The sequence below is a fragment of the Coffea eugenioides genome, chromosome 11 (genome assembly GCF_003713205.1).
Source record: "Coffea eugenioides isolate CCC68of chromosome 11, Ceug_1.0, whole genome shotgun sequence".
Lineage (NCBI taxonomy): Eukaryota > Viridiplantae > Streptophyta > Magnoliopsida > Gentianales > Rubiaceae > Coffea > Coffea eugenioides.
In genome coordinates this window covers 11,470,024-11,485,351 of record NC_040045.1, presented here as the reverse complement: position 1 = coordinate 11,485,351, position 15,328 = coordinate 11,470,024, and the positions used below count along the sequence as shown (strand labels likewise).

The 15,328-nt window shown below is 50.9% G+C and overlaps 2 protein-coding genes across 2 annotated transcripts; one reads left to right on the top strand and one right to left on the bottom strand.

Annotated features, from left to right (window-relative positions):
* The first annotated feature begins 292 nt into the window (after positions 1-292).
* LOC113753901 (RING-box protein 1a-like) lies at positions 293-11,173 on the top strand. Its single transcript, XM_027298176.1, has 3 exons — positions 293-470; positions 7,167-7,170; positions 10,950-11,173. Exons 1-3 carry the CDS (start codon positions 309-311, stop codon positions 11,159-11,161), a joined length of 378 nt encoding a protein of 125 aa, XP_027153977.1. The 5' UTR covers positions 293-308; the 3' UTR covers positions 11,162-11,173.
* A 2,950-nt stretch (positions 11,174-14,123) lies between these two features.
* On the bottom strand, positions 14,124-15,074 carry LOC113751952. Its single transcript, XM_027296096.1, has one exon. The coding sequence runs from the start codon at positions 15,072-15,074 to the stop codon at positions 14,124-14,126; it is 951 nt and encodes a 316-aa protein (XP_027151897.1).
* Between the last annotated feature and the right edge of the window lie 254 nt (positions 15,075-15,328).

Here is a 15,328-nt window from a genome sequence, read left to right as displayed (position 1 = left end):
AGGCTCAGAATGAATAAATTTTAGCAGTAGAGTTATCAAACAGATCCTAAATGGCCTAAAATTTTGAACAGAAATTAAATAGTACTTAATAAATTAAGTGGTAAGATATTTCATTTATCAAACATGCCAAATTCAAAAGAAGTTTTGAATGAATTAATTTTTAGCATTAAGTAAAATTATTAAACACACCCTTAATTAGGGGCAACAAAGGAACAAGAGATAGTGCAAGCGAGTTGACATATGTTAACTGATCTGACAGAATTAACTTTGTTGCTACTCGCGAAGAGAGCTCTCTTCGAGCCAACCCAATGGCATCTCTTGACACCGAAGTCACCATGGTTCCGGCTGGAGAAGGCTCCAGCGGAGCCGGACCTTCATCCTCCACGGTGTCCACCTCAACTTCTGGTAAGAAAGCCAAGCGATTCGAGATCAAGAAGTGGAACGCCGTCGCTCTTTGGGCTTGGGATATCGTGGTGGATGCAGAGGCCCCTCCTGGGCCTGGACACGTGGCAGCCCAGGGCGATCTGAGCTGGGCTTGGACTCCGAGCCCATGGGGGACCAGCCCAGGCCGCCCGTCGGCTAGGGCTCCCCAGGGCTCCCGGGAGCTGCCCCGCAGAGGGCGGGGAGAATCCCCCTCAGCGCGGGATGGGGAGCTATCCAGGGCAAGTCCCGGAACGTACGGAGGTCGGACTTCTCAACAGGTATAAACAGTAACACACAACAACTGTGCAGGGGACGCTCACTAATTCCTGAGTAATCACTCTCAACTGTGTACTTCCCGTGAACCTTACTCACCGGAAAACTAACTTGACCGTCGGAGTGCCCTCGGGGACAACCTCAGGGCCCCCGTCAGTTCACCCTCTTGTCTTCCTTTCAAGCTTAGGACGCGCTCTTTCCGCCATCCAGCCGAACTCATCAGGTCAGCTCGGTAAGGGGAAGTTCCATGCTTCTTCAATTGGCGCCGTCTGTGGGAACGAAGGTATGAGTATTTGCGTTGATGGCGAGGACGCGTTCCAAGCGAACCGTGGATAACACTGATCCCGGAGCCGGTGAGGGATCCCGGCGGTTGGAGACTGAGGCAACCCGAGGCGCCGGGGGCTCTGCCCTTTCAGGGGAACGAAGACAGCAGATCTATCAGTTTGTAACCGAGAATCTCCCCATGCTGGAAGACATAATCCGGCAGGCGAAGGAAGGGGGTGAGACCGGGGGTGCGCAGACCTCTAAGGCGAAGAGGAAGGAGAAGGAGTCGCTCCCCATTCCCTCGGAGGACGAGTCCCGGGACCAGCCCCCTAGGAGGAAACGACAGCGGACTCCTCCCAAGCCGCGAGCCTCGGTGGTCGGGGACAGTGAGAGGTATTCTCGCGACCGGTCCGCTGGGGGCCGCTTGAGGAACCCCTCCTCGTGGAAGCTTGCGAGGAACGAGCCGGAGGGTTCCCCGGTCCGGTCTATCAAGAGCCGGCCACGGGACCCTCCTCAATGGCAGCCCGTCCGAGACGAAATCGAGCAGATCCTGCGACCACAACAGTACGAGGACAACTACGCGGCCTCGCCCTTCACCCGGGAGATAGAGGACTACCCGTTGTCTCGGAGGTTTAAAATCCCGAACATCGAGCTGTACGATGGATCGACCGACCCGGAAGACCACCTCTCGGTCTTCCTGACGCACATGCGTCTACAGACCGCCGCGGATGCACTCCGTTGCAAGACTTTCCCCATGTTCCTGAAGGGTAAGGCGCGGCTTTGGTTCCAGGGCCTAGCCTAGGGGTCTATCCGGAGTTTCACCGAGCTGGCCAGACAGTTCGCCGCCCAGTTCGTCTCCTCAAAGACTTACTCGAAGAACGCGGCTCACCTGATGGCCATCAAGCAGAAGCCGGACGAGTCCCTGAAGAATTTCATGACGCGCTTCAACACAGAAAGCCTGCAGATCAGGGACAAGGATGAAAAGGTGGTCATGGCTGCCTTCATGAACGGGCTGAGGGTAGAGGAGCTCTACTACAAGCTTGTCGAACAGCCCCCCAAGAATCTGGGAGAGCTCCTAACTCGAGCTCACGCTGCCGCCAACGCAGAGGAGACCGGCCGCCTGAAACGAGAGTCAGATCGGGAACTCGGAGACCGAAAAGGACGGGGGAACCCCCCTGAAACCAAGGACGGCCAAGCCAGGAGGAACGTCTTCGATCGCCTCTCTAAGGATAAAGCCCCAGCTCAACCGCCGCTCCCAGAAAAAGTGTATACCCCTCTGACCCAGCCAAGGGCACAGATCCTGGCTGTGATGGAGTCGGAAGGTCTCGGAGGACGGCCGCCCAAGATGGCGACGCCCCAGAATAAAAGGAACCAGGACCGGTACTGTGCCTTCCACCGTGATGTGGGGCATGATACGGAGGGATGCTGGGCCTTGCGGAAGGAGATTGAAGACCGTATCCAGCGCGGTTTCTTGGGGCGGTTTGTGCAGTCAGGACGGTCGGGCCAAGAGACCGGACGTACCTACCGCGGGGAGAGGGGTGAAGGCTACCGCCGCGACCGACCGGAGAAGCGTGACGCGGCTCGAGATTACTCCCCCGACCAGGGCACCCAGAACCTGGCAGGGGTTATAAACACTATAGCTGGGGGTCCCACGGGAGGAAACAGCCATACAGCACAGAAGAACAGGCGACCTCCCCCCGACGGAGATGACTCGCTGAAGCGTCTGCGCATGGACGAGGAGATCACCTTCGGACCGAGGGACGCGGTTCCCTTGGCATCCGGCAATCATGAGGCCATCGTGATAGATGTCGTCACCAATAATTATCGGGTGAAAAAAGTGTACGTCGATCAGGGAAGTGCAGTGGACATCCTGTTCTATAGGGTGTTTAAGGAGCTCGGCCTGGAGATGGACAGCTCACCCCTGTTCGGACACCTTTGGTCGGCTTTACGGGACCACCCATCAACCCGGAGGGAATGATCACCCTGATGGTCACAGTAGGTCAGGCACCTAGATGCCGGACCATCCCTGTTAACTTTGTGGTGGTCAAGCAGCCGTCCCCGTACAACATATTTCTAGGTCGGCCCACACTGAATGCCCTCCGAGCTATTCCTTCGACGCTTCAACTCAGCGTCAAATTCTCCACCCTGGGAGGAGTTGCCGAGGTGCATGGAGATCCGGAGGTGGCCCGAACTTGCTACCTAGCCATGCTCCGGAGACATGAGAAGGTGGTCGCTCAGGCGACCAGCTTGGAGCCTTACATCCCGGGGAAGAGGAACGGCAGCTAGACACTCCGGACGAGATCGAGGAGTTTCCGTTGAAGGAGGATAGGCTTGACCAGGTAATCCGCATCGGAGCGTCGCTACGGCCCAAAGAGAAGGATGACCTGAAGGCCCTCCTGAGGGAGTACGTCCAGGTCTTTGCTTGGACGGTCGAGGACATGCCTGGGATTCCGACAGACCTGGCCGTCCACCCCCTCAACATAGACCCCCGCTTCAAGCCAGTGAAGCAGAAGAAGAGGAACTTCGCTCCGGAGAGAAACGAGGTGATTAGGAAGGAGGTCGGGAAGCTGCTGGAATCCAAAATCATCATGGAGATCTACTACCCGACCTGGTTAGCCAACCCGGTGCTGGTAAAGAAGGAGGACCAAACCTGGAGGATATGCGTGGATTTCACGGATCTCAACAAAGCTTGCCCCAAGGACTGCTTTCCTCTACCGAGAATTGACAGGTTAGTAGATTCTACTGTGAGATTTGATGTTTTGTGCTTTCTGGATGCCTTTAAAGGGTACCACCAGATAGAGATGGCTGAGAAGGATCAGGAGAAAACTTCGTTCATCACCGAGGAAGGGACCTATTGCTACCGGACGATGCCATTTGGTCTAAAAAACGCTGGAGCTACTTACCAGCGTTTGGTCAACAAGTTATTCCAGGACCAGATCGGCAGGAATATGGAAGTCTACGTGGACGATATGATCGTCAAGAGTAGAACTGATCAGCAGCTCGTCCCCACCCTAAGGGAAATCTTGAACATCCTGCGGGAGAGCCGGATGCGGCTAAACCCAAAGAAGTGCACCTTTGGAGTTAGGTCTGGCCGGTTCCTCGGTTTCTTGGTCTCCCGAGAAGGGATACGGGCCAACCCCGAAAAACTCCAAGCCATCATAGACATGGCACCTCCGCGGAATGTCAAGGAGGTCCAGCGACTCACGGGAAGGATGGCCGCTCTGAATAGGTTCCTCTCACGGTCCGCGGTGAGGGGGCTCCCCTTCTTCCGAATCCTAAAAGCGTCCAAGGACTTTCAGTGGACCGAGGAGTGCCAGAAGGCCTTTACCGACCTGAAAACGTACTTGGCCGAGTTACCCACCCTGACCGCCCCGGAACAGGGAGAAACCTTGTTCCTGTACTTGTCCGCTTGCAACGAGGCCGTCAGCGCGGTCTTGGTGCGGGAGGACAGGGGGGCTCAGAGGCCGATATATTATGTTAGCCGGGCTTTACAAGGTCCGGAGACGCGGTACACGCCGGCAGAGAAGCTGGTTCTCTCCCTGGTGCATGCTGCCCGGAAGCTCCGACCTTACTTTCAGGCCCACAGCATTTTGGTCATGACAGATCAGCCCTTGCGACAGATTCTCACGAAACCAGAGGTCTCGGGTAGAATGACTAAGTGGGCCGTCGAGCTCGCCGAGCACGACATCGGCTACCAGCCCCGCACCACTATCAAAGCCCAGGCCCTGGCAGACTTTCTCGCTGAAGGAGCCAGCCTGTCCACAATTGAGCCGAGCACCCTGCCAGAGGAGGCCAGGCCAGAAGAGCCTTGGGTACTATTCGTGGACGGGGCTTCGAGCAAGGAGGGAAGCGGAGCAGGTCTGCTGCTCACATCGCCAACGGGGGAAGAGCTGACTTATGCTCTCCGGTTTGACTTCCCCGCGTCTAACAATGAGGCTGAGTATGAGGCCCTATTGACAGGGTTGCGGATAACCCACCAGATGGGTATTACCGCGATCAAAGTCCGGAGCGACTCTCAGCTCGTCGTCCTCCAAGTCCGCGGGGAGTACGAGGCCAAGGAGGACGTCATGAAAAAATATTTGGCTAAGGTGCAGGAGGCGGTAAAGCTTTTCAGCCTCTTTGAGATCGAGCGGGTGCCACGGTCACAGAACAAGCGGGCGGACGCCCTGTCGAAACCGGCGCCCTCCTCGTTTGCCCACTTAAGCAAGGAAGTTCTGGTAGAGGTGGTAAAGCAGAAAAGTATCGACCAGGTCCAGGTCCTGGCTATAGACAGCCCGGCCACCTGGATGACCCCTCTGGCAAACTTCCTCAGCTCGGGCGCCCTCCCTGAGAACAAGACCGAGGCTCGCCGAATCCAACTCAGAGCTGCTAAGTACGCCTACGCTGAGGGAACCCTCTACAGGAGGTCATACTTATCCCCCTGGCTAAAGTGCGTGACTCCTGAGGAGGGCGATTACGTCCTCCGCGAAATCCACGAGGGGATATGTGCGGCACACGTGGGGTCCCGGGTACTGGCCAAAAAGTGCCTTCTCTTGGGCTACTATTGGTCCTCCGTCTTCCGAGATGCCGCAGAACTGGTTCAGAAATGCCGAGCTTGCCAGGTGCATGCCCCGCTGCGCCACCAACCAGCCCAGGAGATGGTCCCCATCCACAGTCCTTGGCCTTTCGCCCAGTGAGGGATAGACCTCTTGAGTCCCTTCCCCCGAGCTCCGGGCAAGTACGAACACCTCGTGGTAGCCATCGACTATTTCACAAAGTGGATGGAAGCTGAACCCCTGGCCTCTATCTCCGGGAGAGCAATACAGAAGTTCTTCTGGAAAAACATAATCTGCCGCTTTGGAATCCCGCATGTCTTGATATCCGACAACGGGCGACAGTTTGCTGAAAATCCCTTCAAGAGTTGGTGCGCAGAGCTCGGGATTAACCAGCACTTCACCTCGGTCGGACACCCCCAGGCTAATGGTCAGGTGGAGAACGTTAACCGAACCATCCTACAGGGGCTAAAGACTAGACTGGAGCTAGCCCAGTCAAACTGGCTAGATGAACTCCCTAGTGTCCTCTGGGCTTACCGCACTACGCCCAGGACGGCAACCCACGAGACCCCGTTCTCTCTGACTTACGGAGTAGAGGCGGTGGTACCCGCGGAGATTGGTCTCCCCTCGCCCCGGACACAGAACTTCATTGCGACAACCAACGAGGAAGAGCTGAGGTACAACTTGGACACGCTGGAGGCTAAGCGTGATGAAGCGGCGGTACGAATAGCTAAGTACAAAAGTCAGCTCGCCCGCTATCATAACGCCAAAGTTAGGTCCATACAGTACCAGCCAGGGGACCTTGTCCTAAGGAAGAATTCGATCAGCCGAGCACATGGCTCCAACAAGCTTGGTCCAAATTGGGAAGGGCCGTACAAGGTCTTAGAGGCAAGTCGAGCTGGGTACTGCAAACTCGCGAAAATGGATGGATCAGAGATACCCCGCACTTGGCACTTGTCTAATCTGCGATTGTTTGTAGCGTAGGTTAGACCAGGATTTTCGGTTGTCTGATTCTTTGGAGTCCGAATTCCAGTTTCATCATTCAATAAAGGCTCGACTTTCAAATTTCCTTTTCATTTGTATTTGTTTGTCTTTTGAGTTTTAATCCTACACTAGCACACTTACCGTTCCCTCACTAAATGTCCTAGTGGGGGGCTAGGGGTTAGTAATGGATGCGGGAGTGTTCGACCCAGGAGGTCAGCACTGATTGAAATTCTGGAGAAGGGAGTGTTCGACCCAGGAGGTCGGCACTGATTAAAATTTTGGAGAACTTTGAAGGATTCCGAAAATTCCACGCTCGACCCAGGAGGTCGGCGGGCGCCATGGCGAAATGGGATGCTCGACCCCGAGAGGTCGGCACTGATTGAAACTTCCAGGTGAATGCTCGACCCCAAGAGGTCGGCATGGAGCGTACGATTTTTGGTCTGATGGGATCCAAGGTTCGATGCTCGACCCAGGAGGTCGGCGGGGAAAAATCCCTAAACCTTAAGGATTAGATGCTCAGCCCCTAGAGGCTGGCACGTTGCCCTGGTAGGACGGCGTGGTGCTCGACCCGGGAGGTCGGCACAGGTTTTCGGCGATCTGGTTCCCTCTAATGATTTAGTTGTTAGATTAACGGGGGAATGCACCTAGTGCTCGACCCAGGAGGTCGGCACCTGGCTTTGATTGTTGCAGGGGGGTGCAGGAAGAAGTTGCAAGGAAATCTATTTCGAATTTCATATATGCATTTAAGGCCTATCTATTACAAAACTTCCAGCCTATCTATTACAAGGCCTACCGAGCTACACAAGGAAAGGGGGACCTAGCTACGCCTCCTTCTTGCTGGCAACCCGCTTGAGGCGGGAGTTAAAAGTACACCTTAAGCATGTTGAGAGGTAGGAGCTGAAGGTACACATTAAGCATGTTGAGAGATAGGAACTGGAGGTGCACCTTAAGCAGGTTGGGGGTTGGGTGGAGAAGGCTGTTAAAAAGGACCTGGGGAGCCTTTCCGTCTCAGATGGACCGTCAAGAGCATTTTCAACTGGAGCATGGTCGCATCCTTATAAGGAAGAGGGACCTTCAAGAGCATTTTCAACTGGAGCATGGTCACATCCTTATAAGGAGACGGAAAGGGTTTCTGGAGTGGCCGCTGCCTTAGGCCACAAGCTCCTTCCCAGAAGCCCTGCCAGGAGTCTCCTCCTCCAGGGGGAGCTCCGCCAGCTCGGCCCCCACATCGCTCCTTCCCACCAGATCCTTCAGGGCATGCCCCTTGCGGTACCCATCGAAGAGCCAATCCAGCTCCTCCTCGGCGGCGGGGTTGTAGTCTTTGAAGTCCGCCAAGTTGAAGCCGGGTGGGTTGAGGCCCTTCACCCTGTCTAGGGTCCGCGTGGCGCCGATCTGGAAGATGGGTTGGTTGAGGCAGGCCACATCCTCGGCGAACTGGTCGGAGGAGATGAAGTCCCGGACAGCCTTCTTGCGCTCTCGGCTGATGGCGCCAGAGAGCTCAAAGGCGTGCTCCTCCTTCAGCTTCGCCACGCCCTTCTTCTCTTGGTCCAGCTCGGACCGGGTGGAGGCGAGCTGGACCTGGGAGTCCTCCAGCGCCTTCTCAGCCTTGCCCAGCTTGGCCTTAAGGGAGTCAACCTTCTTAAGGGCCTTGGCCAGCTTCTGTTCGGCCTCCCGATTCTTCTTCTGCATCTTCTCCAAGTCGGGAGACAACTCGGAGAAGCGGGTGGCCAGGGCAGCACCGGCGGCGTTGGCCTGGAAAGACGAGAGTAAGAGTTAGCATATGGCCAGCCTCACTCGGAGCAAAGAAACAGGGACCCGAGGTGCCTAAAAGGGGAGAGGGCTTACTTGGGCCTGGGCGGTGTAATACATGTCCTGGAGCTCGGACGGGCTGGCCAGCTCCATCCACTTCTTGTCCCGTGGAAGGACTGCGCCCGTGACCAGTTCGCGAGCCACTTCGAGGAATTGGGCTCGGTCATTGACGGAGAGCTCCCAGGACGGGCAGAAGCGCCGGGGATCGTGCATCGTGGGGGCTTGCCCCGGCTTCGAGGGAGCCACGTGGCGGAAGTGCCACAAGCTCGGGGGGGCGCTCTCCTGGGCGTGCTCCTCCGCGGAGCCTACCCCCAGGTGGACGGGGCCCCCAGACGTCAGCTGGAGAGGGCGCTGGGCCTGGCCCTGCGTAGGTTTCTTCCCGGGCATGGAGGGCTCGTCCTCTCGTCCCCTCTTCGGCCCCGCTGCCTTCTTCTTGCCGGGGGCCTGCTTGGAGGGGGACTGAGTCGCAGAGGCCTCCATCTGGGGGGCCGAGCTGCCCCCAGGAGTTGCAGAGGTCTCAGGGGCTTTCTTGGCCGCCTCAGGCTGTGTATCGGAGGCGACCTCCTCAGTCGACGCGCCCAGCAGCCTGGAGAGCCTCTTCACTGCAGAGAAAATCACTGAATTAGTGCTACAAGTCAGAGAAGTAAAGGGGGAAAGGTAGCAGATGACAAGGGAACAGGAGCAGTATTACAGGTATCTCGGTCGGCAGGGGAGAACTCTACCCCTCCGGGGGACCCAGACAGCTTCCCCAACAACCCGGCAGCGGAAATCTGCTCAGTGGAGAACTTGGCTGCGTACAGCTTCGTCGCAGAGCCCAGCAGCTGGCCGAAGGCCTCGGGGTCCAGGTCCTCTGGGCAGTGGTCGTCCTCGACCCCCCCAACCTTCCACGCGTTGGGAGGAAATTGCGTGGTTTTAACGAAAAAGAAGTCCCCCTTCCAGTTCTTCACGGAAGAGGGGACCCCGTAGAGGAGATCCTGGGCGCCCTTCCCGCCGCGGTTGCTAGCGGAGCGGCGGCAGAAGTAGTACCACCCAGGGAGAGAAGCCTTGAGGGCGTAGGTAGCGCGAAAGAGAGAGAGAGAATAAGGGATGGAGCAGATCTGGCAGTAGATCAGGAACCCGATGATGCTCCTGATCGAGTTAGGGTGGACCTGGGTGATCCTGAGCCCCCAGAAGCTCAGGATCTCGGCCAGGGCCGGAGGAATGGGGAGTCGAAGCCCCGCGACCAGTTGCTCTTTGTAAATGGCTACAAAGCCGGGGGGAGGTCGGCAAGCCCGGTCGGTGGGCCCGGCAGCTCGCGGCTCGAAGGCCGGAGGGATAGAGAATGACGCGGCCAGCTCGGCCACCGCCCCGGGCGAGAGGGTGGTCTCCTCGCGATCGGGGTGGCCATAGTTGAACTCAGGGTCATCCCCCTGTTCGGCAGCAGGGGTCCCCTCGGATGAGTCCCTGTCCTCCCCCGCTCCCTCTTGGGCTCCGTCGGGGGAGTTATGTGGGGACTTGGGGGAAGGGACAGAGGTGGCTTGCTGCTCGACGAAGGAATCGAGCTCGGCCGCCTCCTCCAGGAGTCGGGCAGAAGGGGAATGGGCGGATGGAGAGCTCATGATGTCAATAGGCTCTAGCAAGTCAGGAATGGGAAAATCGGGGTTGGAAGCAGAGGATGAAGAAGGAGATGGTGAAGGTGAAGATGAAGATGAAGACGAGGACGAAGAGGAAATGAAGATTCTGGTGGCTCTACGACGGACCGGAGTCTGGGACGCGGAGGAAGTGACGTCGGAGTGACCCGACATAAAATACAGGAGGTGGCAAAAGGAGGGAAGGAAATGCGAAAGGAAAAGGTAAAGGACTTACTAGTGGACGAGGAATGTGCCGGAAATGCGCTACTGGAAATTGGAAATGCACGAGGAAGGGAGAAAATGGCAAATAGAGTTAACCGGAATTTGGCAGCCCCTATTTATAGGGAACGAAATGGGGGGGAAACGGTTGGCTTGAATTTGAACCGCCCCGTGTGAACACATTTAATAGAGGTACGGAGACCGAAGGGACGCGACCACTGAAAGGACGCGGACGCCACTTCCCAATGTCAACACTGTGCCAGAGGTGACCGCGGCAGGGCAGTGTGATGATGGGCTTCCACGTGGCAAGGGGATAGATCAGGTCTGCCTGGGAGCCTGACCTAATCTAAGGGGCTAGTGCAGAGGCCCCTCCTGGGCCTGGACATGTGGCAGCCCAGGGCGATCTGAGCTGGGCTTGGACTCCGAGCCCATGGGGGACCAGCCCAGGCCGCCCGTCGGCTAGGGCTCCCCAGGGCTCCCAGGAGCTGCCCCGCAGAGGGCGGGGAGAATCCCCCTCAGCGTGGGATGGGGAGCTATCCAGGGCAAGTCCCGGAACGTACGGAGGTCGGACTCCTCAGCAGGTATAAATAGTAACACATAACAACTGTGCAGGGGACGCTCACTAATTCCTGAGTAATCACTCTCAACTGTTTACTTCCCGTGAACCTTACTCACCGGAAAACTAACTTGACCGTCGGAGTGCCCTCGGGGACAACCTCAGGGCCCCCGTCAGTTCACCCTCTTGTCTTCCTTTCAGGCTTAGGACGCGCTCTTTCCGCCATCCAGCCGAACTCATTAGGTCAGCTCGGTAAGGGGAAGTTCTGTGCTTCTTCAGTGGATAACTGTGCAATTTGCAGGAATCATATTATGGATCTTTGCATCGAGTGTCAAGCTAATCAATCCAGTGCTACTAGCGAGGAATGCACAGTTGCTTGGGGTGTTTGCAATCATGCTTTTCACTTCCACTGTATTAGCAGATGGCTCAAGACACGCCAGGTTTGCCCATTAGATAACAGTGAGTTGGAGTTCCAGAAGTACGGTCACTAGAGCTTGGGCAATTGACAGATGGGTCTCTCTGTGTGTTGTTGAAAATGAAGATTTAGCCCAGCCTTTACTTGCCTTTACCAGTTTGCTGCAAATACGAAGTCAAACATTCTGAGAAACCTATTTGTTGTAGAATGCAATATCTGGTTCTATTCGGTACTATGTCGTATTCATCGGTAAATTAGTTTGCAGTTACTCGTACTGAATTGATGTCTGTTCTTTGCTTTTAATGATTTTAACACCTTATTGCTGGTTGTTGTCTAAAAAAAAATAATAATAATAACTTTGTTGCTACTAAAATTGGGATAATTTTAGAAACCTCCTTTGAGATTTATAACTATTTTACTAGCCACCCTTTAGGTTTTAAAAATTACACTATTGTCCCTTGTGGTTAATTCTCTTGTAACATCTAGGTCCAACTGGCAATTTAAAAGTGATATCAGGAGAGTGAAAATAATATGATTCTATCATTGTCCTCATCTACTATATTATTTAATTAATCTACTACCAGTCCACATATTAAAGAAAAATACTAAATTTTGCTGTTTATTATCAGGGATCAAATCACATATAATATCAAAAAATAGTATATTATTCTACACACTACACTTAATGTAAGATCCAAATTATTCTTTTCAACTACAGACCCATTATCAAACATAATCAACAACAAATCATAAAAAAAACTAGCAACCAAAAAATTATAAAGAGTGAATTTTAAAGCCCAAAAAATCTCAGTAGCACCATAAATATCCTTGTGACTTAATATATTGACAAGAATATTAATGATATTAAAGTTCGCTCTTTATAATGTTTTGGTTGCAAATTTTTTTGATTATTTGTTTTTTTATTATGTTAGGCATGTAACTGAAAAAGAGTAATTTGGCTACTGCATTTAAGTAAAAAATATAGAATGATATACCATTTTTTAATGCTATATGTAATTTGATCTTTAGTGATAAACAACAAATTTTAGTATTTTTTTAATGTATGGATTAGTATTAAATTAACTAAATAATATAGTAAATGAGGGACGGTGATGGAATCATAATATTGTCTTTTCTCTCCTTCTATTACTTTTTAATTACTGGTTGGATTTCAATCTTACAAGATAATTAATTTCAATGAAAGTCAGTGTAAATTTTGAAACTTGGAGGGAGGCCAGCAAAAAAGTCAGAAACCTTAGGAGAGATTTATGAAATTATCTCATTAAAATTTCACTTCAACCCAACAAAGATCAAGCAATATGCATACGTTTAGAGTTAAGCATCAGTGGATAACTAGCTACATAAATATGACTTTGACCCCTAACAATGACTATTTTTCACATGGTTTAGATTTTTTTTCTCTAATTTCTCTTTAAAAGAGTGTACTATGACATATCGGTGTGTACCATTAGCATATACATTAAATAGATGATTACTATAGAATTTAATTAACAAGTAATAAATTAATTAATTGCATAAAATATAATATTAATGTTACATTTATAAGTCTAATTTCGTGTTTACACTTGTTTGCTTTGATTTGATTAGCGAATAAGGTCTTAGTGGTTTGATGATTAAGAAGGTCAATTATAGTTCAATCTTCATATTGTCACTTGTTTGCTTTGGTTTGGTTAGCGAGTAATGTCTTAGTGCAAGTAAATAGGTTCTTGTATAATATAATCATGCGCCTTTACACTCATTTGCTTTAATTTAATTAGCCACTAACGTCTTAGCAATTTGATGATTAAGAAGGTCAACTATAGTCCAATCTTCATAAAATCACTTGTTTGCTTTGATTTGATTGGCGAGTAACGTCTTAGTGCAGGCAAATATGTTCTTGTGTAGTCTAATATTTATATTTTACACTTTTTTTTCATTATCTATTCAAAAAATCCAAAATTGAATACCTTAAAAGACCAAATAGCGTATTATTTTAAACATTTTAAAATTTAATTAACATTTTTTTATTTTTTTAAATCCAAGGTTGAATATCTTATTTATTATTTGAAAAAACAGCATTTGTTTTTAATATTTTGTATGCGTATTTTCTTAATGCATTGGATTTATTACTAACAAACTCTACTGTGTAAAAGATACACATAATCAAAATAACTTTTTTAACAAAAACCAATTCAGTGTACCAATAAATGTTTTTTTTTTGAATTCTTACCAATAAATGTTCAAGTACCACTTTAACGTCTAGTTTATGGTGTGATTTATGTTTAGGAGCTATTGCAATTAATTGTAGATATGATCGTGTTGGAGGGAAGTATAAAAATTCAAGAACTGTTTCCCTTCTTTGCTTTGCTCTTCCGAGAATTTGATATTTTTTATTTGGTACCAAAGACGTGTTTTTTACTTGTAGACCCGGTATCCAGCATCTAATTGTTAGTTTTGTAATACCACGACGCAACCAATCCTACGGTCTTGCAGAATCTTGATGAATGGGCGGTTTAGATTTAATTTCTATTGGTGTGGACACCCTCATTATTTCTGCACTATATAAGCATACTAACAACTGAGATTTTTTTTCAAATCAATTAATAATTACGACGATCATATCCCATGCACAAAACAATCCTTGATCCAATTGGTTCATGGTACAGATTAAATGTATGATATACTAATTGTGACGGAAAAATTACTTGTCTTAAAAAATAAAATTACATATGCTTATACTATATAAGAATGAGTTTAGGGTAAATATTTCAACCGCAAAGATGGGGCTATTTTGGAAATATGAGAGTATTTAAAGTGCAATTGGAGTATTGAATATGAATCATTATAGCTAATTTGGTTCTTTAATAATTATTTAAATGTCCTCTTAGATATTTAAAGCTAGGGGTAAGTTTAACATGTGACCGATATTTGATTGAACATTGGGTACAATTGAATTCAACTCTTTTTTTTTTTTTTTTTTAACATTAACCTTTATTTATACCAAAAACAGGTACAAGACATTTAGAGATTCCTAGCCCCTATTCAAGCACTAATCTAAAAGACGGGACTTGAGCGACGTCCATAGCAATGCACCCCCGAACCTCTCTTGGTAGGAGCTGCGGTGAATCAAAAACCTTACTCGGACAACCTTGCAAAGCAGCTAACCTATCTGCAACCCCATTTGCTACCCGGAATATGTGCCTAAACGACACAGCAACCTGATCCAACAGGCGGCGAATCTGCCGTAGCACACTGCAATACAACCAACCTCCCAGTACCGATGATTTAACTAAGGACACAAGCACCGCCGAGTCCACCTCCACTAGAACCCCTCGTAATCCCCTGATCGCACACATTAACAGCCCCTCTAATACGGCCAAAGCCTCAGCATGCAGCACTCCTTTGTCCCCAAACTCCTTATAGAATGCAAAGATAACTCTACCATGTGAGTCCCGTAACACTCCTCCTCCACTAGCCTTCCCGTTGACCACACTCGCATCCGTGTTTAGCTTGTATTGCCGGGCCGGAGGCATTGCCCAGGTTACCACCACCGGTCGCCGTTTACGGGCTGTACCTGATGCTAACCGTGCCCACTCGCAATCCTGGTCACCCCGAAACTGTACCTTATCCAGCCTATTTGCTCTGCCCAGGTCGTGCAAGAAGTTGCCAACCTCCACGATGACCCCCCTTGCTGAAAAAACCTGGCCTTCGAACCGTGCCTTATTTCGTCCCCGCCATATGAACCATGTAATCACAAACGGTAGGACACACCGAATATGATGAGCAGGGATGCGAGTCAACGAAGTGGCCCACATCCTCCAAACAAGCTGAATATCATCCGGAGTGGAGTGTAGAATGCCGAACTTACTTGCAAAATGTCCCCAAACCTCACTTGCTATTGGTCCATTAACGAACAGATGTGGCACTGATTCCGCCTCTTGAAGACAGCATGAGCACCTGGACACCACGGGCAGTCCACGTCTTCGCATCACCGAGTCCAAGGGCAGAAAGTTGTTCAACAGCCTCCAAGCAAATAGTGAAATTTTTAATGGTGTACCCTTATTCCAAACCCATTGGGCCAGTGGCAATATGGTTCAACGTTGCCGGCACAACTCCCAAGCCGAAGTTAAGGTAAACTGCCCTGACGCCGATGTCGCCCACAGGATATGATCCTGCCCCTCCAGGTCAAAAGGAATGTCCACTATCAAATCCACCAGATTGGCCGGGAGCCAGTGGAGAAGTC

Bases quoted from the DNA above. Each gene is read 5' to 3' on its own strand.
- LOC113753901 (XM_027298176.1), top strand. From the start codon at position 309: ATGGCATCTCTTGACACCGAAGTCACCATGGTTCCGGCTGGAGAAGGC.
- LOC113751952 (XM_027296096.1), bottom strand. From the start codon at position 15,074: ATGCGAAGACGTGGACTGCCCGTGGTGTCCAGGTGCTCATGCTGTCTT.